This window comes from Sciurus carolinensis, chromosome 18 (assembly GCF_902686445.1).
Source record: "Sciurus carolinensis chromosome 18, mSciCar1.2, whole genome shotgun sequence".
Lineage (NCBI taxonomy): Eukaryota > Metazoa > Chordata > Mammalia > Rodentia > Sciuridae > Sciurus > Sciurus carolinensis.
This window is the reverse complement of record NC_062230.1, coordinates 39,366,072-39,393,429: the sequence shown is the minus strand read 5'-3', so window position 1 is coordinate 39,393,429 and position 27,358 is coordinate 39,366,072. Positions and strand designations below refer to the sequence as shown.

General features: G+C 54.2%; 2 protein-coding genes across 4 annotated transcripts; both read right to left on the bottom strand.

Moving 5' to 3' along the window:
* Positions 1-7,453: 7,453 nt before the first annotated feature.
* On the bottom strand, positions 7,454-9,269 carry Zg16b (zymogen granule protein 16B). Its single transcript, XM_047534419.1, has 3 exons — positions 9,135-9,269; positions 8,821-8,926; positions 7,454-7,822 (listed from the first exon to the last, which is right to left on the bottom strand). Exons 1-3 carry the CDS (start codon positions 9,199-9,201, stop codon positions 7,486-7,488), a joined length of 510 nt encoding a protein of 169 aa, XP_047390375.1. The 5' UTR covers positions 9,202-9,269; the 3' UTR covers positions 7,454-7,485.
* A 4,771-nt stretch (positions 9,270-14,040) lies between these two features.
* Positions 14,041-22,808, bottom strand: LOC124970807 (serine protease 41-like). 3 transcript variants are annotated; one of them, XM_047534417.1, is made up of 7 exons: positions 22,696-22,804; positions 22,576-22,602; positions 22,466-22,492; positions 22,125-22,290; positions 21,223-21,503; positions 14,839-14,996; positions 14,041-14,492 (listed from the first exon to the last, which is right to left on the bottom strand). In XM_047534417.1, exons 1-7 carry the CDS (start codon positions 22,769-22,771, stop codon positions 14,238-14,240), a joined length of 990 nt encoding a protein of 329 aa, XP_047390373.1. In that variant the 5' UTR covers positions 22,772-22,804; the 3' UTR covers positions 14,041-14,237. The 3 variants fall into 3 exon arrangements, with proteins under 3 accessions (XP_047390373.1, XP_047390374.1, XP_047390372.1); XM_047534418.1 differs by having other exon boundaries at positions 22,719-22,801; XM_047534416.1 differs by having other exon boundaries at positions 22,576-22,808.
* Positions 22,809-27,358: the final 4,550 nt, after the last annotated feature.

Sequence of the window (27,358 nt, the reverse complement as noted above, 5' to 3'; positions counted from 1 at the left end):
AGATACCGTACGGGGGCTGCATGCTGAGTGCAGGACTTGGCGATGGTGTGCTGGCAGGTGGCAGGCCTGAGCGCAGCCACAGTACTCCATGCCGTCAGCTCGCACTTAAAAACTGGTGCAAACTGCAAATTTTATATTATGCATGTTTTTTTTTTTTCTTTTTACCTTTTGTGGTGCTGGGGGTTGAGCCCTGGGCCTTGTGCATGCGAGGCAAGCACTCTACCGACTGAGCTACATCCTAGCCCCCTTGTGTATGCTTTACCACAATAAAAACCAAGTATTTGCTAACCTCTCACAACCAGGAATTGATATGGGAAATGCCAGAGAGACTGGGGACGAGGATCTGGAAGGGAAGAAGCTCGGATAAAATACCCATGCCCCAAGTCTTCCATCCCATCTACTTGGGAGCTGGAGGTGTAAAAGAGTAGAGACCCCCCCCCTCCTGCTTTACAGAAAGAAAACGGTAGAGAGTGTGATTAAAAACAGATACAAAATGGGTGTAAATAAAATCTTTTGAGTTGTGCTGACGGTGGTGAATACAAGGACACAAATACCCAAGATGAAATAATATGGCCATCAGTTAAGGACATTGGGACTATTTCTGCAAAGCAACCCATTCCTCCGGAGGCCCCAGAAACTGCCAGTTTCAGATATGGGTCGTCTGACTCCCGCGCCCCGCTTCCACCTGGCTGGCCCCGCGAACTCGCCAGGTGCAGCCCAAGATAGATAAACTAAAGCTTGCTGTTTGTATTCCTTGGGAAAAAAAGAAAAGAAAGACCCCTATTGTGAGCCTGCCAAGATTTTTTTGTGTATGATTTTTCACTTTAAAAACCAGCTTGCTGAAGTCACTACTACTGCCCTGCTTGGAGTGGGGGTCCTTGCCTGTCTATTTCCCACCACTCTGACACTTGACACGGTTCTGTTGGAATTGAGGACTCAACTTTTGACACGGATCTGTTGAACAACCATCCTCCCTCTTGGGGGTCATAGGCATGGTATATACCCATATGCAGTTGCTTTTAATCAATATATCCTTAGATTCAGATTATAGAGAATACTGGGGAGATTTCATGGTGTTGGGACACAAAATAATATACAATAAAGTTTAATATTAATACGTAGATGAAATCATAAGTAAACAATTATGATTTGCTCAAATTTGTAAGGAGCCTGTGATTTCTTTAGTATACAAATTCTCTAAAAGTTGTATATAGGTATATGAGAGTGCATTCCTCTGAGCTTTGATGTGGTGTTTGGTCTTCATTGCTTTCTTAGTGTTCATGATTAAGGATTATTTTTCCCACTTAAAAAAGAAATAGGTTAATCATAAGTACAATTTGTATTCTTCCTATGTCTAGTTCTTTAAAGATCAAAATAGAGTTTTAGTCCGCCATTGAGTCCATGACATAGAATAAATATTAACTAGAGGCTGATTCCTCTATTCTCTGTTAGTAACAACAGAAACTTTCCACTGTTAATAACTAACATTAGAGCTCATGGAAAGGGTGATTTCTATAGAAACTTAATGACGTATTCTTTCTGGGAAATTAAAACTAAACAGAGCATGGTGCCCTCTACCTTGCTGGGAACTGGGTTGTTCTGATTTAACTATCATGCAGTAAGAACATGTTTCTTAAAAAAGATGATTAATTATACTCTTAAAGATCTTTACGTTACATTTCTTTGTATTAACCATGAAATGATGTAATCAATACCAAAGTAAAAACATACAAAAAGATTCTGTGAATAATAAAGATTGAGATTCGGCCTCAGGACACTTGGCGCCTGTCTGCCGTTTCTCCCCCGAGCTGACCTCCCGTCCACCCAGGACCCCGACCGCTGCTGGGGCTGGACCCCGGCAGTCCTGACGCCTCAGTGTGTTTTCTTTTCTGTTCTTTTTTTCCCCCTTCCCCAAAGTAAACTTTTGTCCTACTTTAGTTTCTGGTGGTCTCACTATGTGTTGATAACTGGACCCCACAACGGAGGCAGGAGGGTCACAAGTTCACAGCCAGCCTGGACAATTCAAGGAGACCCTGTCTCAAAATAAGAAAGAAAGAAAAGGGACTGGGGATCGCCCAGGCAAGCTGCCCATGGTACAGCACTCGCTTAACACAAGGGAGGTCCTGGGTTCAGTTCCCGGACTGGGAAAAACAGAACAAAAAACCTGCAGGCAAGGCTTCCTGCCTCAGGCTTGAGGAAGCCTGGATCACGAGGCCTTGGCCTGCTCTTCCCAGTGACCCGCCATCCCTGTGCCCACCGGGGCCCCTTCCCTCTCCCCCTGCACTGCTGCAGTTTGCTGAGGGCCTAGGGGCTTAGCAGGCGGCAGCTCCCCAGAGTGCCTCCTGTCCCTCCTGTCCTTCCCCAGATCCCCTCCTGAGCATTGCAGCCTCCCTCAGGAGGTTCGCCCAGGCTTTGGGTAGGAGGACAGGGCTCCCCACCACTAGGCAACCTCCCAGGGCCCCAGGATTCCTTGGAAAGAAAGTTCCTGGGTTCCTGCAAGAACCCCTGCCAGGGGTAGAGCCCTCGAGGTCCCACATGAGAGGATGGATGAGGGGCACCCGGGTATAAACAGGCTGAGGGGCTCAGACCGTGCAGTGTAGGTAAGAGAGGGGATGGGTCCCAGGTGGCCCTGGGAGGAGAGGCCAGAGTGGAAGAGAGGGCATGAGTTGACCCACCTGGAGACTGGATCAGGAAGCAGGGATGGGAGGGGTCTTACAATATGGGGCTCTTCCAGGACTGGCTGCAGACTTTGGGGAGCCTAGTGTGAAAGGGGGGGCCCTTTGATGAAACCTTAGGAATTTTGGCACAGCAACACTCGAACTTTGAACACAGGGTCCTACTGAGCCACTGTGCAGTCACCTCCCGCAAGACACCAGCGCTGGAGGCTTCTGGCAACTCCCCCCAGAGCTTCGTTGAAGTGTTGCCCTTCCCGGGGCTCCAGACCAAAAGGCCTGTGCCCAGCGCTGCTGGAGCCATGATGCTGTTCCCGAGCCGGGCTCTCCTCTGGTTCCGCCGGCAGCGCCCAGGGTGAGCGCTGTCCCGGCCGGCTCGGGGTGCAGCCCTGGCCTCCCACGGTTTGACCTCAGGCACAGGGGCCGAACGGGGAGCTGCAGCACGGTCTGAGACGCAGGGCTGGCCTCAGGGCTCTTCTGTGCCACCTTGCTGCAACCTTTCTCCAGAGATGCAGGGCGGCGGCTCCTACTTCTCACTCAGGGCGAAGAGCAGGGAGAGAACCAGGGCATGCGGGTCTTCGTGGGAACCCTGGGCCTCATCAAGGGGTCAGGCTCTGGCTCCTGGGCCTCCGCGCCACACTCGCGCTTGCGCCCACACCCTGCTCTCGCTGGAGCCACTAGAGGGCGCGCTGTCCTCACGCACCAGACAGGGACGCTGCGGGCTTCCGGGGCCTGACCGCGCGCCCCTGCGAGGAGAAGGGCAGAAATGCCCAGGCGCGGGTGGACGGGCGCACCCTCAGGGAGGCGGAGGAAAGCGCTTCGGGTTTCGAATTACTGGGCTCCGAGGGCCCTTGCTCCCGGAGGTCTGGCGGCCTTAGGGCCGCTTGGTCGTGAGCACAGACTGAAAAGACCCCTTTGCCTTCGCCCGTGGAACAGCGCAGTTCTCCCCCACACCCTCCACTGGTCCTTCTTGATATCCAAGAAAGGCAGTGTCTCCCGACAGGCCGGAACTTGACTGTTCCCACCAGTCTGAGCCTCCCCAAGGGCCCTGGGTATCTTGGGTCAGGGTTGCCAAGTTTAGTAAATGAAAGTGAGGTGTACCCAGCTCAGCTGAATTTCAGATCAAAGATAAATTGTCACTATTGTTAGGTAGAGGGATTGAATCTAGTGGTGCTCTACTGCTGAGCTACATCTTCGGCCTATTTATATTTATTTGTTTGTTCTGGGGTCGAACCTAGCGCCTTGAGCATGACAGGCAAGTGCTCTACCAACTGAACTACATTCCCAGATCTTTTATTTTTATTTTAAAACAAGATCTCACTAAATTGCCCAGGCTGACCTGAACTTGTGACCCTCTCGCCTCAGCCTCCCAAAGCGGGAAGATTATGGGCCTTCTATTTTCTAGAGTAAGCGTGTCCTGTACAGCATTGGGGATATACTTGTCCCCGTAAAAATCCAATGACTGCACAGGGCTCAGTGGTGCACACTTATAATTCCAGCAACTCGGGTTGCTGAGGGAGGGAGATGGCAAGTTCAAGGTCCACCTTGGCAATTTAGAGACTGTCTCAAAACTAAATGACCAAGGGCTGCAGATGTAGCTCAGTGGGAGAGCACTCCTGGGTTCCATCCCCAGTAACACACACACATCAAAAAAATTCACTATTTTCGATATGGTTATACTTTTAAAATGCAACGTTCGGGATACACTTAAAAAAGTTCATTGTTTATCTGAAATTCAAAGTGAACCGAAAGACCTGCATTTTATCTGCTTGGGATGTCTTAGCACTCCCCTATTCATATGCAACGAGACCATGCAAAGCCTGGTCCGATTTGCTGTCTCTGACCCTGAGAATAACCGGTCCAGCGTGGGTCAAGGTCCTCCTCTGGTCTACTCGGTCTAAGGGAGGGATCTCAAGGTGGCAGCTGCGGCCTGACTCTGGGTGGTTTGGGGAGGAGGCTCCCAGGAGGAGAAATTGTGAGCTGTGCAGACCCTGCAAAAGATGCAGCCTCAGGCTCAGGATGGGGCCGGCAGTAGGAGAGCTGACCCGCAAGGTCGCAGCTGGTCGATCCCGGCCCACAAGGACGTGCAGGAATAGGCCCAGGCGCGAGGGCTCCAGGACCGCGGGAGAAGCACACCCACTTGGAGCCAGGATCTCGGGGGATCGGGGGGAGGGGCGTATCTCAAGAGGCGGAGGCCGGAACCAGCAGCCAGGGGAGGACAGACTGACCCTTGCCAAGCGGAGCGCGGCCGGCACCTGCCCGGAGCCCGAAGCGTGCGTTCTGAACGCGGGGAGGGCCCAGCCTGCAAGGGAAGAAACTGGCTGTCCCTGGGGGCTGTGCGGGCTGACTCGGTCTCTGCCCAGCATCCTGCAGCCGCTCGGCGCGCTCGGGAGCCGGCGCCGCGTAGAACCGGCGGCCGCGCGCTGGAGCTCCTGCTGCCGGCGGGCGAGCGCGTGACCGCCGTAGACCGCAGCGCACGGCCCGGGTCCGACACCTGCGCTGGACCACCAGCAGGAGGCGCTAGGTCACCTTCGCGCGCCCGGCAGGCCGGAAGTTCCGCGCCCACCCTCCGGCTCCCGGCCAGCAGCTCCTGTCCGCTAAAGGCCGGCACTGGCTCCTCTGACGCTTGGGAATCGGCTCCAAATGGGGCTTTACCCCAGCGAAGCCGCCCACCCAGGGCCCACCGAGGTCCCCGAGGGGCCGAGCGCCCGCGTGGACAAGGGCTCCGGAGCGGGTTCTGCGCCCCTACCCGGCGCCGCTTCCTGGTGCCCCTGTGCGCTCGCCGGGTGGGGCTGGGAGATCTGATGACCCCGGGCTGGAGGCAGCAAGGCCAGAGCGGCCCCGAATCCCCGGTTGCGTAGTTTCGCACCTGTGAGAGCCGGTGCGGCCCTCGTCACTAAGGAGAGTGGGCTCGTTTTGGCCCTACACCCGCGCACTAAGCCGTTTGCACGGGGACGGCCTCCAAGTCTACGCAGTCGGACCCGAGGTCCCCGAGAGCAAGCGCAGCACCCCAGCCAGAGCCGGTGTCGATGCAGGGCTTGGCACGCAGAGTGCTCTGAGTGTTGGCTGTGGGCACCATGACGGGATTCCCCGGAAGTCTCCAACCGGGTTGCCCGTGCCGCTTTGCGCTCCGCAACCGCTCCTTGAGAGGGCGTCATCGCCTTCGGCTGCTGGCTCCCTCCTCGAGTTCCCAGACACCTCGTCCTCTCCATCTTCCCTCACAAAGCAGAGGATGCCTTGGGGGAGCAGAGCTGTCACTCAAGTCCACGGCCCCATTCCTGACCATCCCTGTTGCCATACCAAGGCATTGGAAGACAGGTGCCACCTCCCGTCTCCCGTGCGGCCCAAGAAAGGACAAAGAGTCTGGGTAGTACTGCAAACCAATTTCCCTTTTAGAAGCCGGTTGAAGGAAATAAATTAAGCTACAGAACTGACTGCCCAGCATGGTGGAAAAACTGGGAAGGCGAGGGGGGAGGTCCCCAGCCAACCCCAGTGGCTTCTCCTCCCCCACACAGGAAAAAAAAAGGGGGGGGGCAGGATCCCCTGCAAAATCACTGCATCTACACTTGCTAGAACGTTCTTTTTTTAAAAAAAAAAAAATATTTTCAGTTGCAGATGGACTCAATGCCTTTGTTTATTTATGTGGTGCTGAGAATCAAACCCAGTGCCTCACACGTGCTAGGCAAGTACTCTACCACTGGGCCACAACCCCAGCCCAAAGAATGTTGTCTTAAACATAAATGCCTGCCCTAAGGGACGAGCCCCATGACCCCTATGAGAGTCAATTTTTAGGTGCCTGTGATGACCACAACTGGTGTGTTAAATTCACAGATGTCATTGTGCGGCATGTCAGGTCACGTTCATACAGAAGGGATCACAAAACATCCAATGGAGGGCAAAGCCAGTAAAGACACCCCCAACCCCACCCTGGTTCCTGGTTCCCTGAGGTTCCTGGGCTCTCCACATTTACAATTTCAGAAAGAAAAAAAAAAAAAATGAAAGGAGAGAACAATATCAGCATGGATCTCATGCAGAGCGTTGAGGAGTTTGTGAGATCTTTGCCTTCATCCAGGATCCAGGTTCCAGCCTGCAGCTGGGCCCTACCACTGCCACTTCGTGCTGTGTGAGCCAGGTCAACATCCTCTGTGCCCCATGCCTCAGTTTCCTCGTTTTGCACACAGAGACCATGGAGAGTCTGTCTGTGGACTGCTGTGAGCAGGGTGTGCAGGCAGAGCCCTGTCCTCAGCTTTCCCTGGCTCTCCTTGCCTTTGGCTGCGTTGATCCTGCGCCTGGGGCGTCCTCCTCCCTCTCCTTTAAGACTTCCCAGATGCTGCCTCCTCCAGGAAGTGGTCCCCGAAGCACAATGCCACCACCCACAAGTGCCTATCTATGCACAACTACCTGCTGGTGTCCCTATCAGTACAGATGCCACAACACGCTGCCACCGTCTGCCTCTGCATCTGTCCCACTGGGACAGCCAGTTCCTCAGCTGGACACGTCACTGGCCCTTTTTCAATTCCCCAATGTTCAGGGGAAGCAAGTGTGAACAAGACCTTCGCAAAAGCTTGCTTTGTGAACAAACGAAGGAATGAATGGCATCCCTGTCCCTGCACACTCAGAGAAGCCTGCAGCTGGGCCTGGTCAGTGGAGGTCAGCTGGATGGGCCCATCCCTCATCTCTACTCACTGGGCTCCAGCCCTGGGGACTTTGGTTCCTCAAACCCAAGGAGCGAGCCTGGACACACTGCTATTGCAGAAGCTTTATTGATTGGTAGATTCGAAAGCCAGACTTGAGCCAGCGCAGCCCGACGGCCTCACTTAGGGTAGCCGTTTTCTTCTGCAGTTGAGTTCAGTGGTACAGAACCCCACTTAAGGGCAATGCCCTTGATGCCAATGAGACCATGCACGCCACAGATGCCCGTGAGCACATGGTCTTCTTCTTTGGGGAAGGCGGAGAAGTTCTGGCCAACCATCTTCCCAAACGAGGCACAGCGAGCCCAGTTGGTGCACAGGATCAAATACTTGAGGTTGAGTAAGAAGGAGCCGTGGACCTCTGTGATGTACTCGTCTGACCCCAGCTCTAATTCCTGAGCCCGTCCACCTGGAACGCCCTGGATATCATCCCAGGAGTCTCCAAACTTCACCTGGAAACTGGGAGACAGATCAAGCTCTGAGCAGCCCTGCACTGCCCGGCTCCTCTGGGCCCTGCTCCCTCCTGCACTGTGCTTCCTGAGTGAGACCCTGGGCTTCAGCAGTCTCGGGGCCTGTGGTCTTGAGTCCGTTGCCCAGCCTCCCCCCGCTCAGTTTCCTCCTGTGTAAAGTGGGAAGAACTGCTGGGAAGGGTCACTGAGGGCATCCTGAGAGCTCAGGCAGGGTCCAGTCATCGTGACCTGTGATCCTCAGGAGGAGCTGGCTGCTGTCATGTACCAGGCCTGGACATCCTCAGTCCGAGTCACTCCTAGGAGCAGGTCACAGGCCTGAGGAGCAGTTCCTTCCAGGTGCGTCAGTTGTTCACCTACCCCACCTGGCTGGGCTTATCCGAGTCCTTTGGCTCACTCTGGTGCTGTCTTAGGGCTTCCCTAGCTTGCCCCACCCACTGTCTGCTTTGCCATTGGTGGCTCTACACCATTCTGTCTCCCACATCCCCAGTAACCCCTAAGTGCAAGGCAAAAATCCGCCCCAGACCTCAAGCAGGGGCATCCAGTATTAGGGTTTCCAGCCTCTAACACTTCGGCCACACATGTTCAGTCAGCAGCCTGCGCTGACCCTCACCTCCTTTTCTCTTCAACCCTAGCATGATACACCTTCCCTTGGTTGTCCCATCAGGCCTTGGAACTGAGGGGCCATTTTTGGTTGAGTTGTTTGGGTTGAAAGGAGAGGGTAGGGAGAAGCACTGCCAGCCCTCTCTGAGCACCCAGAAGGCAAGAGTGTGGAGTCAAGAGGGAGGCAGCGAGCAGGACAGGAGGTGCTAGGGAAAGGGAGGCTGGGTAGGTGGCTCTGCGACTCAGGAATCCACCGGCTTGAAGAGCCGTTGGGAGCCAGGCGAGGATTCGGGGAGAAGAGGCCCTGCGTGGACCTTCTACCAGGTTCTTGACACCCGGGAGGGTTGGGACACTGAGGCAGGGTCCCACCACCCAGACCCCACTCACTTTAAAATTATGCCAAGGATATTCGTAGACACCCGGATCCCCTTGATGGCTTCTCCCTTGTGCTCAGAGGTACAGAAAAACGTGCCCTTGTTGGACCCATACATCTCTGCGTGGATGAGGACCAAGATGGGAGAAAACCCACGCCGTCAGCTGGAGGCCACCTCTGCCCCAAATAGTGGACCCCACCCCACAGGCAGAGAGCATGGCCCTGGGAGCAGGCAGCCTGGGACAGGGGCTGGGAGAGTCTCTGGGCCTCTTGGGCAGAGGGAGGTGAGGTGGCCACCAGGGACGTGGGCTGGAGGGGGCAGACCCACCAGACATTTGGTCCGCCCAGCAGGCTGGGCTCCCCAGCAGGGCGAGGAGGGTCAGCAACAGCAGCATGGCTTCCAGTCAGCACCCAGGGTTCTTGGCAGGAGAGTGGAGACGCCGGATTCCCGGTGCACCTTACCTGCCGGGAGAGCCTCCTGCAGCCTGGGTGCCCTTCCTCGCCCCTTATATGCTCCTGGTGCCTGTGGCCCCCGTCCAGAAGGAAGGAGCCAGGGGCCACCAGGGGGCCAGGAAGGAAGGAGCTGAGCAGTGGGGGCTCTTCCCAGGGGAATCCCCAGGGCCAGGCGGGAGGCTCCCGGATGTGCTGTGTTGGCTGTTTTGGCCCAGGAATCTGCACAAACAGAACTGGGGACAGTGACAGGCACTGGGGACAGTGACGGGCACTGTGCTCTTACTCCTGGGTTCTCTTCCATCAGCACTGGGATCGACCTGGACTTCAGGGGTTGGAGAGCCCTTCCCTGACCTGGCCAGGCAGGTTTTGACCCTGGGGGCTTGAGGGCCTGCGGGCAGCAGGATAGGTGTCCTCAGAAGCTCTCTGGGGCCCAGACACCTGCCTGTCTAGAGCCGGGTTCAGGACCTCGTTCAGCCTGGCAGGGCCCCAGGTCTGGCAGGTTTTCAGAGCCCAAGCCAAGCTCCTCCTGAGCCAGAGTGGACAGTCTTGGCTGTCCCCAGGGCTCCCACCTTTGGGACAGACACCGTGTGGTGATGGTCAACACTGGGTACTGGAGCCTGGCTTGGGGGCAGATCCCACTCCCTGCTCACCAGGGCTGAGACCGTGTCATCTGTTACGTGTGGATTATTGTCTGCATAGAATCTACTCTTGGGGTGGCTGTGAGGATCCAGATTCTCCATCTAAAGGCTGGAATGCCTAAGCCTGCTCGCAGGTGCTGCGGGCAGACGACGGCTGATTCTCTGGGAAAAGCAGCAGGTTACCAAGGACAGCCTCTCCTAGCAATGACAGGGCGCAGACACAGTGGCGTCCACCACACCCCAACACCGCAGAGGTGTGGGGAGGAGGGCCCATGTCCTCGCCACGCGGGCCTTTCCCCCAAGGGAACCCTGTGTGGGTGAGCATGTCTGGATGCCCCCGTGAGCTTCTAAGAGAAAAGGTGGGGAGGGAGTGGCTGGAAGTCGCACAGACTCTTGGGAATGGGGACCCTGGTCTCATGGGATGGCAGGAGGGGAGGGGCTGCAGGACAGGCCGGGCTTCCCCAGGGCCCCCAGGACTCCCCGGGCCAGGCACTACCTATGCCAGGGGTGGGCAAACCATGGCCCTCAGGCCAAAGCAGCCCACCACCCGTTGCTGAGCTAAGAATGTTCTTCACACGTTAAACCATCAGACGAATTTAAAAGAAGAGCATGTTCTGTGACTTGGGAGCATGCCGCCATCCACAGAGGACGCATCAGGGCGGGAAGCCACACCCAGTCATGCCGCCCGCCCGGGGCTGCTTCCCGCACACAGGCAGCACAGGCACCCTCCGCCCACGAAGCCCACGACTGTGCTACCCGGCCCCTCGCACACTGTCTGCCCACCCAGGAGGGCACCCGCTCCCCTCCCTGGAGCAACGCAGAGCCCTCTTGGTTTTGGCTAGACGGGTGGAGTCAGGTGACTACGCCAAACAGCCTTTAGAGCCCCTGGTTCCAGCCCCAGCGGTGTCTGCCTGGGGAGGCTTGGCCGATTCAGGTGCCTTCCGAGCCCCAGTCCTACCTGTCCTCCCAGGGACCCTCTGGCCTGCAGATGCAGTGGAGGCTGGGTCAGGGACAGGGTAGCAGGGCCCCCTGCTGAGGCCATGGGCAGCTTTCGGGAGGTGAGGTGGAGGTGGAGGAGCCGAGCCCTCGGCAGCAGAGCTCTTGGAGGCAGGGGCCTGGAGGCCACACAAAGGGGGCTGTGTTCTGTCCCAGCCTGAGGCACCTTTGCAGGCTTGCTGCCTGTTCCAATGCCTTCTGGAAGGATCTGGCACCCAGGAGAAGGTCTGTGTGGGCCAGGACTCCAGGAAGCATCCCCCAGGGTAGTGGGAAATTGGAGGAAGAGGCAGTTGGCAGCTTGGCCAGAGGTGGACAGGACATGCCAACAGCACACGTGAGGCACGTTTCCACAGAGCGGACCAGTGTGGCCTCAGACCCACATGCCTGCCTGTGCTCGGCAGTGCAGGCCACACACTTGACCCCGGCTCTTATACGCAGGAGTAGGCACACACGTGTTGGCCCTGTGTGTGCACAGCGGGGAGGTCCGGATCCCGGATCAACCCCACGCTGCACCCTCCAGCCACCTAGGCCGAGTGCTGGCCCTGAGCCTGCTCTCACAGATGCTCAACACAGGCCCTTTGTCCCCTGGGATCAGGGCTCCCAGGAGGGGGATTTACTGAGCATTTACTCCATGTCCTGGGCACGCCCCAGGCTGCACTCTGCCAGGAAGCTGAACAATGAGGCCTTCTCCTCCCAGAGAGGTGGGCCCTGGCTGGGTGGCCTTGTGTGTCAGAAGTTGGATTAGGTCACACAGGCCCGGCCTCCCTGCCCTCCTGACGTGGGGCTTGGGAAGACCGATCTCAGCACAGCAGGCCAGAGGGCCTCCATCAGTGGCTCATTCAGAGCTGCAGCCTGAGGGACAGGCTCCTCCTCTGTAGGACGTCCCAGCCTCACGTGGAGGTGGGAGTCTCAGTCCCTACCTCTGGCCTTGGGACAGAGTGAACTTTCCGGGGCGAAGGGGGAACTGGCTTCACCATGCAGCCTCCGCCCATCACTGAGACCTCGGACACCAGAAGAGGCTGCTGGGAAGGGGATGGGAACTCTCAGGGGTGAGGGCAGAGGCTGCCTTCGTGCATGGACTTCCCTTGAGTGGCTACCATGGGGGAATGAGGCCCCCTCCCCAGAAGGCTTCGAGGCGTTGGGGAGCAGGAGGCGAGTCCACTCTAAGTCCCTGGGACCCTGCTGCTGCATCTACTCGTGTTCACGTTGGGCACTTGCTGGGCATTTTATCTATTCTCTCCAGGAAAACTCAATACCTACTGGACAGTCAGGACATCCGGGCATGCATTTTACCTAATCTTTAATGTTATTAAAATCCCATTAGTATGGGTATTAAATTTTTAAAAAAATTAAACTATATTCAAATGGGGAGGCAGGGCTGGCGGCTCCTACTTGGTGTCTTAACGAGCTCAGGCTGCCCCGAGGACTGCCATGGCTTAGCAACGGCCGGTTATGCTTGGAGGCTGGAAGTCTAGGGTCAAGGTTCCTATGGATTGGGTTCTCGGTGATGGCTGCTTCCTGGCTGGTAGGCAGCTGCCTTCTCCCGTGTCCTCCCTGGCCAGGAGGAAGGCAGCTGAGGAGAGTTCTGAGGTTAGGACCTCTTAGCATGAGGGTCCTAACCCCATCCTGGAGCCCCGCCCTCATGACCTCACCAGCACCCGATCACCTCCAAAGGTTCCACCCCCTCATAGTCACATTGGAAGTCACAAATTGAGGGGACATAGGCATTCAGCTCGGGCTGCCTCTGTACTGGGAGTTGAGGAGTCCCAGCCAGGTTGAGGGAGCAGGGGCTGAAGAAGAGTCGACCCCTGCAGCTGGGAGCGCCAGGCTCTGCAACTACCTTTTCTCTCTGACAGGTTCCTCCAGGCCACCGTCCACCTGCACCCTGCTGGCCAATCAGTCTGTTGAGCTGTGGCCAGGCTCAGACTCAGGAAAAGCACCTGGATTCTTCTCCAGGCCCCACCCTTCCGACGTCCCAGCAGCATGTGGCATTGGGTCTGTGACCCACTGCTTATTTCTGACACGATCCCTCTGACCAACTTCCACTCTAGTCCATTGTTCAGTGCCATCCAGAAGTCCCCAGATCAGACAGGGCCCTGGATCACCTCTTCTCTCTGGAATCGGCATGTGGCTCCAGACACCCCTCGGAACCTCCCTTCCGATCCACACCCAGCTCTCCTACCTGCTCCATCTTCCTCTTCTCCAGACAGGGACTCTCCTCTACTCCCCATGGATGGCACCCCAGGAGTCAGAGGGACAATGCAGCCTCCCTGCAGCAAACTGGCCAGTCCACCCACATCAGCTGAACTGCCCACTGATGATGCAGACCCACAGGGCAGACGGATAGCAAGGTAGTGGACCCCTGCCCAGGATGGGGAATCAGAGCCCTCTCCGGCCTTCCTCCCAGACACAGAGGTCAAAGGAACATGAGCTTCAGGGGTGCATTTTCCATGAAGTGAGGCTTGGGGAGGTGGCACTGGGAGGGAGGAATCTGGCCAGAGCATCTCCGTCTTCTGGGCTCAGAGCATTCGGGAATCTTGCAAAACCCGCTCTGCTTGAATAGGCTAGAGCCCCGCCGCAAGGCTGCCCTGGTGGACAGGAGCCCTGGCCACGCTGAGGAGGGCCTGCGGGGCACAGACAAGGCAGGTGCCTTCCCACTGCTCCTGCCTCACCTGCTGCTGCTGCTTCGGGTGGTGAAGCTCTGACTGACAGCCTCAGCTGGGATCAGCTCCTGCTCTGGAGAATCCCATGCCTCCGGACCTTGCTGTGCCTTGGGGGTCAGGAGGAATGCCAGCCCTGCTGTCCTTGTCCTCAGTGGGTGAGTGTGAGGTTACCCACAATGGTAACCTCCTTTTTGTATAATCTCTGTCCTCCCTGCCCTGGTTTCCCCACTTCGTCACATCCCAAGTAAACTACCTGCACCTAGTCCTGGTCTTAGGTTGGCTTTTGGGGGACCATGGTAGGATCAAGCTCAGCTGGCACTGGGGTGATGGGGCACACTATATGGGGGTCCTCAGTTGGGAGTGATTGCTCTCTGGCACCCTACCCCAGTCTTCCCTGGCTCAGACATCCTGGGGCTTTCCATAAGTCACCTTTATGACTGAACCTGCTGGAGAGGGTTCGGCTAGTTGGACAAGGTTTAGGAGTTTGGGACAGGTCCTGGGCTGGACTGGTCATGGGTGAACACAGACAGTTGTCCAGGAAGCCACTGGATGCCAAGAAAGCTCTGCAGAGCACAAATTCAGACACGCACTGTGTTTATTAGCAAATGGGTCAGGAGGGGACTGACGCCTGGTCTGGCAGGCTGTCCCCACAGGACCCTGAGTGTATCAGCACTGTGGTGCTCACATGGGCCAACTGGACTCAGCCAGCTCCAGGAACTGCAGAGCCCAGAGCGTAGAGAGGAACAGCGGCAGCAGGGAGGCGTCTAGCCTGTGTGCACTGTGGGACATCAGTGTCCAGAGCCATCCGAAGTGCCAGCTGACGTTGGTGTAGACTCCAGGCCTGGTGGGCCGACCACAGCCCACTCCCCAGCTCACAATTCCAATCTGATACCACAGCCCTTCCAGGTCGCAGACTAAGGGTCCTCCTGAGTCACCCTGGGGAGAAGCCTAGGTGAGCCCAGCCAGGGCGGGGTGCGTGGGGCCTGCAGAGGAGCTGGGGGAGCAGGGGTGGCTGTGGAGCTGGCAGGGGGCCGTGAGTCCTATTCCCTGCTCCCCGGCAGGGACAGAGCCCCAGTTTCTGCATCTGCAAAGTGCAGTCTCTACTTCCAGGATGGATGGGATGTGGGAGGAGGCACCACCAGTGGAAAGTGAGCAGTGTGTATCTCACTGGTGAATAAGGATGCAGTTGCTTCAACTCCAAGTGTGGGCTGGAAGGGGGCTCGGAGACTGCTCTCAGCCCTGGGGCGGGGAGGTGGGATTTCCGGTGGGACAAGGCACTCACGTAGCAGGAATCTGCACTGCCATTCTCAGCACCAGCACAGATCATGTCGAAACTGATGAAGCTGCGTTGAAAGGGCAACTTGAACAGGTCCCTGCACCTGCTGTTGTTCAGGATGGTAACCTGCGCTTCCCGGAGGCGGTAGGGGGGTGGCAGAGGTACTGGGGTAGGACAGGGACAGAAAGCAAGCTCAGCCTCTCCTCTGCCATCTGGAGCAGGGTGGGCTGGAGGTCACGGCCGGTAGCAGGGGAAGGTCCCGGGTGACCACCTCACATCAGGGGCAATCAGCACCGTCCCAGAGGGACCCAATGGATAGGCTGGTGTTGCACCTCCCCCGAGACTCAGTTCCCAATTTGTACAATGCAGATGGCAGCCCGAGTGCACCACTGGAGAGATTCCCTGCCAAAGCACAGAGAAAGTAGAGCTTAAGGAGGGCGAGGTGGTTTGGGGCTGCAGGATCCAGAATGAAAGATCCAAGATCTAAGGAAAGACATGAAACTACAAGTGCAAGAAGCCACGCAAGCTCCAGTCTGGGTGAACACAAAGATCCACACTGAGACACATTGTGATGAGATCATCAAGCAAAGACAGCCGTGTCGACCACAGAGAGAAGCAAGGCATCAGTTCAAGGGGCCGTCCACAAGATCGACAGCTGGCTTCTTCCCAGAAACCGTGGAGGGCAGAAAGCAGTGAAAGACACATTTAAAATCAAAGGGCATGGGGAAATGGTCATGCCAGAGTTCTATTATCATACAAAGCTCTCCTTCATGAAAAAAGGAGAAAGTAAGACATTCTCAGATAAACAACAGCCGAGAGGGTTCATTGCGAGCAGACCGACCCCCACAGGAAACGGAAAAGGGGTGCTCCAGGCTGAAACGAAGGGACACCAGACAGTAGCCTGAAGTCATCCGAGGAAAGAAACAGCACCTTTGAAGGAAAATGCACTGGAAAACAGAAAAGCCAGTCTTACTGTGTTTTTAGTTGATGACTCTTTATTTCCTATCCAAGGTAAAAGACAAATGTGTGGGGCTGGTGTGTAGCTCACAGATAGAGCACTTGCCTAGCATGCCCTGGGTTCAGTCCCCAGCCCTGAGGAAGTACATGAAGCAATAATTGTGAATTCATGTGAATGTTCTGCATAAAGATATAAATTGGGATAAGAAGAATAAAAAGTGAAGGAATAAAGCTATACAGGAATAGAGATTTTGTATACTGTTGAGGCTAAGTTGGTATTAATTCAATAGTTATTATTACAAGTTGGAGATACAAATTGTAATATCCAGGGCAACCACTAAGAAAATAACTGAAAAATATAATAAAACAAAAACAGAGAAAACCTATATGATATCCTAATAAATCATTTAAATGCAAGTGAAAAAATAAGAAACAAAGAAGAGCCCGTGTGGCGGTACATGGCTATAATCCCAGCTACTTGGGAGGCTGAGGCAGAAGGATTGCAAGTTTGAGATCAGTTGACCTCAAAATGAAAAATCAAGAGGGCTCAGATGTAGCTCTGTGATAGAGCACCACTGCGTTCCATGCTCGGTACCAAGAGGCGGGGGGTGGGTAGAGAGAGAGAGAGAGAGAGGGAGAGAGAGGGAGAGAGAGGGAGGAGATATAAGAGATAGCTATAGATATACAAAGATATAAGATATAGAAAACAAATAAAAAATAGAAGCAAGGATTTCCTGTTCAGTGATTACTTACAATGTACAGGAATTAGATGTTCCATCTAGAAAGCAGAGATTGGCAGAATGATTTAGGATCAGGGTCCAGTTGTACACCTTCTACACAGGATTCACTTTAGATCCAAAGACATACAAAGGCAGAAGGTTGGCAACAGAGACTCTATGGAAATAATAACCAAGAGAGCTAAGGCTGCTAAACTATATCATAACAAGTGAACTTTAAATCAACACTTGTTATAAAGTCAAAGAAGGAAATTACATATTGATAAAAGAGACCAATCCTCAAGAAAATATAGAAATTATTAACATCCATGCACCTAATAACAGAACCCCAAAAAACATAAAGCAAAATTGACAGAATTGGTGGTAAGAACAGAACATTCCGTATCAATAGCTGAAGACTCTGATTCCCTGCCTTTAATAATGGATGGGGAAAGCAGAGAGATCAATAAAAATAGAAAATGTGAACAACATCATAAGCCAAGTATATCACAGAAATACACAGAACAGACCTCCAAAAAGCCAGCAGAATATACATCCCCCTGAGGTGTGTGCAACAGTCTCTGTGACACGCTGCGTGTAGCTGAGTTGGAAAACACTGACACCATACAGCACATCCTCCCTGGGAAGAAGAAATCAGGAACGGCAAGAAGATGGAATAATCCACACGCCTGTGCGTATTAAACAGCACACTCTTAAACGGTCCATGAGTAAAGAAGAAATCACAGAGAAAATTAGGATAGACCCTGAACGGCAGGAAGATGGACACAAACCCACAGACAGCAGCAAAAGCACTTTGGAGCGCGGCCGGCGCCGACTAATGAGGAGGGAAATCTCGGATCCGTGGCCCAGGGTCACATAGTAAGGAGCTGGAAAAAGAAGAATAAACCAAAGCCACCAGGAAGAAGGAAATGAGAAGTTGATGGAGAAAAGCTATAGAGAAAATCAATGAAACCAAAGAGGAGCAGGACGAGCCAGCAGAGTGAGGACAGGAGATGAGCCGGGGCAGTGCACGAAGGAATCCGTGACCAAAGAGCCTCCAGCGAAGAAGAGCTCGGGTGGGACAGCGTCCAAGAAGAACGGACACCAGCCCTTCCTGAGCTCTCCCCAAAAACGACCAAGGAAAACACTGCCCGGGGAGCCTGAGAGCAGCCCCGAGAACGCCACAGCAACAAGAGAGAAAGCTAGAAAACAAGCTCCCTTCTGAAAGCATGAGGGAAATCTTCAGCAGAACACTAGCAAAGCCTGCTCCATTGCTTCATTCCGGAGGACGCGGGGTCTGCGTTTGGAACTCAATACGGCGTAGACACAATAGAACAAGGAAGAAAACAGGGCTACCTGGACTGTGGCAGAAAAGGCATCGACAAAATTCAGTGGCCTTCCACAGAGGAGGAACAGAGGGACTGCTCAACACCACCAAGGCCCTGCAGACGAGCCCACGGGGAAAGGCTTGCTCCAGAGCAAACAACTGGACGTTTTCCCTCTAAGGCCAGGCACAGGGGAAGGATGCCCGATCCCACCCCTCCATCCACGTAGTGCTTTCCATGTAGAGGTGGAAGTTCTCACCAGAGCAATGAGGAGAGAGAGAGAGAGAGAGAGAGAGAGAGAGAGAGAGAGAGAGAGAGAGAGAGAGAAGGAAGGAAAGAAAAGAAAACCCAATGGGGGGCTGGAGAATAAAATGACCTCCATTCCCAGATGACATGACCTTATATACAGAAAGAGTGAGTGCACAAGAAATGTGTATAGAAATGCTGCTAGAGCTAATAAACAAATGCAGCAGTGCAGGCTACAGACTCAACGATCAAGAATCATGCCTGTAATCCCAGGAGAACAGAGGCAGGAAGATTGCAAGTTAGAGGCTAGCCTCAGCAAGTTAGCGAGGCCCTGTCTCAAAACAAAATGAAAAAGGGCTGGGATGTAGCTCAGAGAGAAGGCCCCCCGAGTTCAGTCCCAACACTGAAAAAGAAGTCATTTGTGTTCCTATATACTAACAATGCACACTCCAAAGAGGAAATTAAGAAAACATTCCATTTACAATAGCATCAAAAGATAAAAACTTGGATAAATTTAACTTAGGTGTTATAAGACTTGTACAAAAAAACCACAAATTTCTACTGAAAGCAAGGAAAGGTGTGAATAAATGGAAATGTGTATATTGATGATTGCAGATGTATTAACATGACAATGCACCCTTAAACAACCCAGGTATTCAATGCAATCCCCGTCCAAATCTCAGTGGCCTTTTTCAATATTGACAACCTGCCTCTAAAATTTGCCAGAATATGCAGGGGCCCTAAGTAACTAAAATAATATTGAAAAAAACAGAACAAAGTTGGATAATTCACTTCCTGATTTCAAAACACACTGCAAAGATACATGAATCGAACAGCATGGTCCTGTTTGATTCTACAAAGACAGATGTACAGAACAATGTAACAGAATTGTGAGTCTTAGATATAAACCAACACATCTATGGATGATTGATTTTTCACAAGGTTCCAGCAAAATTCAATGGTCTTTAACAAATGGTGCTTGGACAACTGGCTACCCACAAGCCAAAGAGTGAGACTGGACCACTACTTCTTATCGCATGCAAACCTCAGCTCAAAATGATTCAAAATTATGAACATAAGAGCTAAAATTACAAAAGAAAATGTAGGGGAAATACGTGAATATTCAGGATTCTGGATCTGACAATGTTGTTTTAGATACAACACCAAAAGCCATGCCTGTAATCCCTATGACTCCAGAGCCTTAGGCAAGAGGATCACAAGTTCAAGACCAGCCTCAGGAGTTTGGAAAGGCCTGCCACAAAATAGAAAATAAAAAGGGCTAAGGATGTAGGCTATTGGTAGAATGCCCCTGCACAGAAAAAAAAAAAAAAAGATAAAACTCCAAAAGTACAAGCAAAAAAGGAAGACAAATTATATTATATGCATTTGTGAATATGTCAAAATGAACCCCACTAGTATGTATAACTATAATGCACTAATGAAAATATTTTTTAAAAGGAAGAAATAAATAACTTGGATTTCATTAATATTAAAAGGTTCTGTACATCAAAATACATAACCAAGAGAGTGAAAAGAAAATCCAGATAATGGGAGAATGTATTTGCCAATCATATATTCTATTAGGATCTACCTAGAGTAGATCAGCAGTATGACTCAACCAAAAGATAACCCCATTATTAACGGACAAAGAATTTGAATAGCGATTTTTCCTAGGCATACAGAAAGGTCAATGAACACATGGAAGAAGCTCAGCGTCATTTGTCATTAGGGAAGTATAAGTGGGAATCACAATTAGACACCATCACACCCACAAAGACAGTCACAATCAAAACTGGAAAACGGGAGGGGTGTGGCTGAGAGGTAGAGCACCTGCCAGGCATGCTTGAGGACCTGGGTCGGCCCTCAGAACTAACCGGAAGAAAAGAGAAGGACCGGTGAAAACAACACATGCCGGCAGATGGACTAACAGGATGCAGGCAGGAGCTGCCGCTGCCACCACTGGTGTCCCAAGGTCTGACACAGAATCACCTCCTGGTCCCATACGGTGACCGGGAGCACACCAAGGGTACCTGGAGGGGCATCAAGCAGTGTGCATGTGTGTGCTCAGCCCGGCAGCCACCACTCAGCAGGCCAAACCCTGAGGGCCCAGCAACCAATGACGGGACAAGGACTTTGGTCGGGACCAATGTGCCAAAGGGGGAACACTGCTGTCCATGGGAAGCACTGAGCTCGGACACCGGCTAGCAGGGGAGGCTGTGAAAGAAGCCAGAGCAGAGGCCATTTCTCTAGATACCCAGGAGAAGCCAAGGCAGAGGAGAAGTCTGGGTGGTGGCTCTCGGGCTGCAGGGAGGGCCCACAAGGAGCCACAGCTAGGTGGCAAGGGGGTCTCCATGGAGTCCTCCCTTGTACAGGGTTATGAACGTGCTGAATACACCGAGCTGTGATTCTTCACATTTCCAGTGGTTCAATTGATGTTCTGTCATTTGTACATCAAAAAAAAAAAAAAAAAAAAAAAAAAAAAAGAAAAGAAAAAGAAAAAGAAAGAAAGAAAGAAAAGAAAGGAAAGGAAAAAGGAAGGAGGGATGCAGGATTGACAGGCACCGCAAACTGGACAAACCTGGGAAGAAGCAGACACAAAAGGCCACCCACTGTGCACTGCATTAGTAGGAAGGTCCAGAACAGGCAGAGGGCAGGCGGTGTTGCCACCGGCGACGGGTCCAGGGCACAGGGGGCATTGAGAGGAATGACCAAGGAGGGCAGGGGCTCCTGCTGAGAAGGAGCTGCCCTGCAGTTAGTGCCCACGGCCACACAGCTCTGTGAACGTTCAGACTCTGAACGGCATGCTTGGCCACTGCTGGCTTTAAAGTTTTGGTTTGTGAACTAACTCTCAGTGTAAGGAAGTTAAGGCCTGAGACCCCTGTCAGGAGGCTGTCCTGAGCCCGCCACCCGCTGGCTAGCAAAGGCACCTGCCAAGCCGGCCTCCCCTGCACCCTGCCTCTGGCCCACGCAGTGTCTGAAGGGAAGGGACTGAGCCTGTGCTTCCTGCCCTCAGTGGGAGCAAGAGGAGGGAAGCCCATGAGGAGAGAGTGCTGAGCAGGTGCCCAAGGCCATCGAGGGGCAGCTGGGCCTGGTGGCTGAATGGGATGAGGACAGTGCCCAGCCCAGCCCTCTGTCCCCAGCCTTACCCATATTCTCATGGATTGCTCCCCAGCCAGTCACCCAGCAGTCAGACCGGTGCAGGAACATGAAGGTGGAAGACAGGACACAGATGGGCTGGACGTACTTGCTGTAGGTGACTGAGGAGGCCAGCCTCAGCAGGGCGATGTCGTGGAGCTTCCCTTCAGCCCGGGGGTTCACAATGATGTCCTTCACTCTGTACCGGTTGCGGTAAGCCCGCAGGTTCCAGAAAGATGAGTGCAGAGTCAGCTCACCAAGCTGGACTACCCACTTGGAAGCACGAGGGGTCCTAGCAGGGGAGAAGAGAGCCATCACCAGGGCCCTGGGAAGGGGCACTGGCCACCTGAGCACACCTGGGCCCAGGTGATGCTGTGGGGCTGCTACCACTTGCTCATCGTGGACACCATTAGTGTGCATGGCAAGTCCTTCTTACGGGCCCCAGGGACCCATGTAGAGACCAGGGACCCAGACAGCCCCAGCCAGACACTGGGGAGGAGGGGCAGGACTGTGCTGCCCCTGGTGACTTGTCCGGGCCCAGACCCTTGTGGATCTGGCCAAGAAGGACTGAGCACGTGTGAGGCCAGTGCCGGGCCTGCGCTGGGAGTCCCGCAGCGGCTGGGGGCCAGCGCAGCCCCTCCTCAACGCAAGCCGCCCACTCCACTGGGAGGCGAAATAAGGTGAAGCCGTTTGGTTAAAAAGAAGGGAAAACACAGCACAAATGCACGGTAGCGCTCTGGTGAAGCCGGCGGCAGCGTGTGAAAGGGCTCCCTCCAGGGGCGCCTCTGTGAAGTCGTTCGTCTGCCAGGAGGTGCAGCGCTGCTCGAAGCAAAGGGGAGCACGAGGCCCGGTCCAGGAACCAGGCGCGCCCCCCGCGAGGCCGGGTGGCGTCCCTGCGCCCGCGCAGACTCACCTGCGGAAGCAGTGCGCGGCCGACAGCACCCAGCGGCGGCTGAGCAGGCTGCCGCCGCACTTCTCGCCGCTGGGCACGCGCACCAGGGCCTGCCACGGCCAGCGCCCGCGCGAGGCCTCCACTCCGCCCACGATCAGAGGGCGCACCGCCCGGCGGCCGCAGGGCCCTGGCGCGCAGACAGCCGCGGTGAGCTCGCGAGCAGGCCCGCCGCGGCCCGGGCTGCCTGGCCACGAGGGGCTCCCCGGAGCTCGCCCCCCGGGCCCGCGCGATCCCGGGCCTGCGGCGGAGGAAGAGGGCACTCTCGCGCCCGCCCCGGCCCTCCCCCAGGGTCCGGCCGTTACTTGACAGCAGCAGCGTGTTCATGGGACCTGAGGCGGAGGAGAGGGAAAGATGAGCGACCTCGGCGCGCGCTGCGGGCCACCGCGCGGGAGCGCACGGCCTGGCCGCTCACCTGACTCCGGGTTCTCTTCCTGCGATTCTGAGTGGGGGCGAGAAGGTGAGCGCCCCTGGACCTGCACGGCCCCAGGGTCCCACATCGCCCCGTCCTGCCCGCAGCGCCCCCTGAATTCACCCTGCGCCTCGAGTCCCATGCACCTCAGCAGCGCCAGCAGCAGCAGCAGTGGCAGCCAGCAGGGCCGCTCGCCCATGGCCTCCTCTGCAACCTGACGGCCCCTCTGCTTCTGCCGCTCCACATCCTGCCGGCGCCCCCTGCGGGAGGCGCAGGAGGCTGGCGGCCTTGACCACCGCCTTCTCCCAGGGAGCTCCCTGGGGCCAGGGGCCGCTCGGGGACCACAGTGCCTTCGGCTCCTCCATCCTGATGTGGTGCTGCAGCCAGTGAACCCCAACCACCCCGCTCTTGTCTCAGCCCCGGGGGTGCTGGCTGCCTCCTCGGATGCCCTTCCCCCACTCACAGATTCCCCCAGGAACAAGGACATGGTCCCCAGCCAGGAGCCCCCCAGGAAAGCCCATTAGCACCCCCTGATGGGAGGCTGGTCTGCAGGCAGCTGTGTGGGGCCTCCTGCTGAAGGTGCTTGTCCTTTGCAGAGTCGGACCTGACTCTTTGACCATGCCCAGGGCTTGAGCTGCCTGCAGGGGCCTCACACAACTGCAAGGGGCCTCCAGGGACTCTACTTCCTGTGGGAGCAGGGGCAGTGCGCCCCCACTGGTGAATGGAAGCCAGCCAGGCATCCACACCGACACCCCTGGTCAGAGATTCCTGGGGGTCCCACAGAACTCAGAAGGGTCAGTGTGCTCCTGGGTGAGGACACAAGCCCAAGCTTCCAGTGTGCTCCCCAGCAGAGGCCAGTGTCAGGGCTGATTCCCCCAGAGTGGACCTGAGATTGCTGGCCTGAAGTAGTGCCACAGGGAAGCTAGCGGCATCTGAGCGCCAGGCCTGGACTGAGGTGTGCTCAGGGAGGCATGAGATGCCCAGGTGGGGACCTTGGTTACTCAGTCTCCAGCCCCTGCACAGGTGCAAGTGTGCCACGTGGCCCGAGCCCCACGGGGAATCCCACTCTTAGTGGGGCCAAGAGTTCACCATCCTCCAGGGTTGCAGGGACACTCCTTGGGAAGGATGGTCCAAGGGCTCCCGTGATTCCCCCAGAGCTGGTCAAGGGCAGTGCTTTGCTTGGGCTGTGCTGGATTGGAGCAACCTGCTCCTGCTGAGTTAGCCCTGGACTGCAGGACGAGGAGGATGAGGAATGTCCCAGGAGCCTTCATCAGAGAGCTCTGTTGCAGTAAGGTCAGCTGAGCGCAGAGAGAGTCCAGATCACCCAGGGAGAGCAGACACCTGGGAAAGTGCTTCTTTGTTCTTCCTACTGGAGGTACAGCCCGGGGTGCTCTAACACCCAGCCATCCCCCAGCCCTTTCAAATAAAGTTAGAGACAGGATCTGCTAAGTTACCAAGGATGGCCTGACTTGAGATCCTCCTGCCTCAGCCTCCTGAGTCACTGGGATTACCAGCATGCGCCTCCACACCCTGAGGGAACTAGTGTCCCTCAGCAAGATTCAGGAGGAGTCTGCAGGGAGGAGGCAAGAATTGTGCAGGAAAGGAGCCATCAGAGAACAAGAGTGTGGAGAAGTTGGAAATATCACTGCTGAAGCAGAGCATCTTCAGAAGGGCTGAGCACTACTTGGTCATAGCTGAGGAATGCGGTGGTGAGCTCACAGAGAAAGCAAAGAAAGAAGCTCGGAAGGCAGAGCGAAGATTTGGAGGGGTGTTATGGCTTGGATGTGAGGTGTGCCCCAAAATCTCACGTGTGAGACAATGCAAGAAGTTCAGAGAAGAAATGATTGGCTTGTGAGAGCCTTAACCCAATAGTGCCTTAATCCCCTGATAGGGATTACCAGAGTGGCAATTGAAGGCTGGTAGGGTGTGGCTGGAGGAGGTGGACTTTAGGGGTGTGGTCAGGGGCCTATGTGTATCTGTTGGGAGAGCCTCTCTGCTTCCTGATCATCCTTGAGCTGCTTCCCTCTGCCACTGCTTTCGGCCATGATGCTCAGCCTCACCTGGAGCCCTGAGCAATGGAGCCTGCTGTCTATGAATTGAGACCTCTTAAACTGTGAGCCCCCAATCAACCTTTCCTCCTCTGCAGTTGTTCTGGTCGGGTCTTTCAGTCGCAGCAGTGAAAAAGCTGACTAAAACGGATTGGGGTGTTCCATGAGCAAAGGCTGTAAAGACCAAGACTCAGCCAGATGTGGTGGCGAATGCCTGTAATCCCAGCAGCTCAGAAGAATGAGGCAGGAGCATCCTGAGTCCCAGGACAGCCTGGGCAACTTCTGACCCTGCACAGGACCGGCCCTGACTCTGCCAGGCTGTCAGTGGATGGCTAAAGCTGGGGTCACAAATGTTAGGAGGCCTGAAGAGGACGGGGACATGCTGCCCTTTTTCCTGTCCCAAAATCAAAAATAAAAACAATAGGGGCCCTCGGGTGTGGCTCAGTAGCACAGCGCTTGCCTTGCACAGGTGAGACACTGGGTTTGATCCCTAGCACCACATAAAAATAAATTAATAAGGATATGAATAGACACTTCACAGAAGAAGATCTACAAGCAATGAACAAACATATGAAAAAATGTTCACCATCTTTAGTAATAAGAGAAATGCAAGTCAAAACTACACTAAGATTCCATCTCACCCCAATTAAAATGGCGATTTTCAAGAATAGAAGCAACAATAGGTGTTGGAGAGGATGGGGGGAAAAAGGTACACTCATACATTGCTGGTGGGATTGCAAATTAGTGCAGCCACTCTGAAAGCAGTGTGGAGATTCCTTAGAAAACTTGGAAAGGACCCACCATTTGACCCAGCTATCCCACTCCTCGGCCTATACCCAAAGGACTTAAAATCAGCATACTACAGAGATACAGCCACATCAATGTTCATAGCTGCTCAATTCACAATAGCCAGACTGTGGAACCATCCTAGATGTCCTTCAATTGATGAATGGATAAAGAAACTGTGGTATATATACAATGGAATATCACTCAGCTATAAAGAATAATAAAATTATGGCATTTGCAGGCAAATGGATGAAATTGGAGAATATCATGTTAAGTGAGATAAGCCAATCTCAAAAATCCAAAAGGCAAATGATCTCACTGATAAGTGGATGATGACACATAATGGAGGTGGGAGGGGGGCAAGAATGGAGGAAGGAGGGACTGTATAGAGGGAAAAGAGAGGTGGGAAGACTGGGGGGGAAGGAAAAAAATAACGGAATGAATCAAACATCATTACTCTATGTAAACGTATGATTACACAAATGGTATGCTGTTACTCCATGTACAAACAGAAACAACATGTATCCCATTTGTTTACAATAAAAATAAATTTAAAAAATAAAGTAATAAAATAAAGGTATTGCGTCCATCTACAACTAAAAAAAAAAAATTAAAAAGAGAAAACCAATAGGGGTCAGGGGTGTGGGAATTTAACTCAGGGATAGAGCACTTGTCTGGCTTGTGGACAACTCTGGGTCCAGCTGCCTGTATCATATAAATGGGTAAATAAAGAGGGAGAAGGTAAAGATGGCCTCTGCAGTGGTGAGTGTCCGAACCAGGGGGCAGGATGCTGCTGGACTCCTGTGCCTCAGTGTGCACCCTCATTTTCCACCGTTAAAAGTGTGGGAAATAGATGGGGGACTGGAAGAGAGGAAGAGCCAGGTGGGCTCCAGGAATGCCCCCAGCACCCGTTTGGTGCTGGGACGTGCTGGGGTCCCGCCCGGGGGCTCCAGGTGCATGAGCAGGGGGTGTGTCCAGACCGAGCAAGTCTGAAGAGGCAGAAGCACTAGCTGCACTTGGAACATCCCTGACCCCACGTGGGCTGAAGCAAGTGATGGGTACCCTTGGCAGGGAGGGCTTGGAAGGCTCTTCCCTTTCCCAGGAAGTAGGTCACCGGGGCCAGGCAGAGACCCTCCTCAGCACCAGACTCGGCAGGCAAGCCACTACCCAGGAGCACAAAGAGGCTCAGTCACGATGGCTGGGTGTCCTGGGAGCAGCTCACTGATGCGGATGGTGCTGGAGATGACAAGGACTGGGGTGATGTCTTCAAAGGAGACTTGCAGGCCGGCACTGGATCCCTTCCACTAGGAACCACCCCCAAAACAGAGACTGCTCCAGTGGGAGGCTGTGCCTTTATCCCCACAAGTTTTCTGAATCATGTGAAACTCACAGAACTCCATCATTGGGTTAATAAGAATAGGTGAGCATCTTTTTCTTATTTTTCTTCTGTTTTGAGAAGAGATTCTGAGAAGAGGTCCTGAGACTGAACCCAGGGGCACTGAGCTACACTCCCAGTCCTTTTTTAGTTCTAGTTTGCTGCAGGGTCTCGCTGAGTGGCTGAGACTGGCCTTGATCTTGCACCCCTCCTGCCTCAGCCTCACAAGTCACTGGCATCACAGGTGTGAGCCATCACACTCAGCAAAACTGGACCTTCTTACAAGATGCCAGCTGGCATATTCCTGTGAATGCAAGCAGAAGTGGGTGAGGACAGGTTTTCTGTCATTTCTTTCTATTTGATTTTTTGTTTGAGGTACCAGTGATCGATCACACCCAGGGACTTGTGCATGCTAGGCATGAGTTCTACGGGTCAGCCACATCCCCCGCCTGTCGTTTCTTTCCAAATGCTTTCCTTCTATTTCAGTTTTCATCTACATTGTTGAAAGAATTGCAGAAAAAAATGAAAGCAGATGTGGAAATTTTACTGTCACATAAAATGTGGTCTTAGGTTTGAA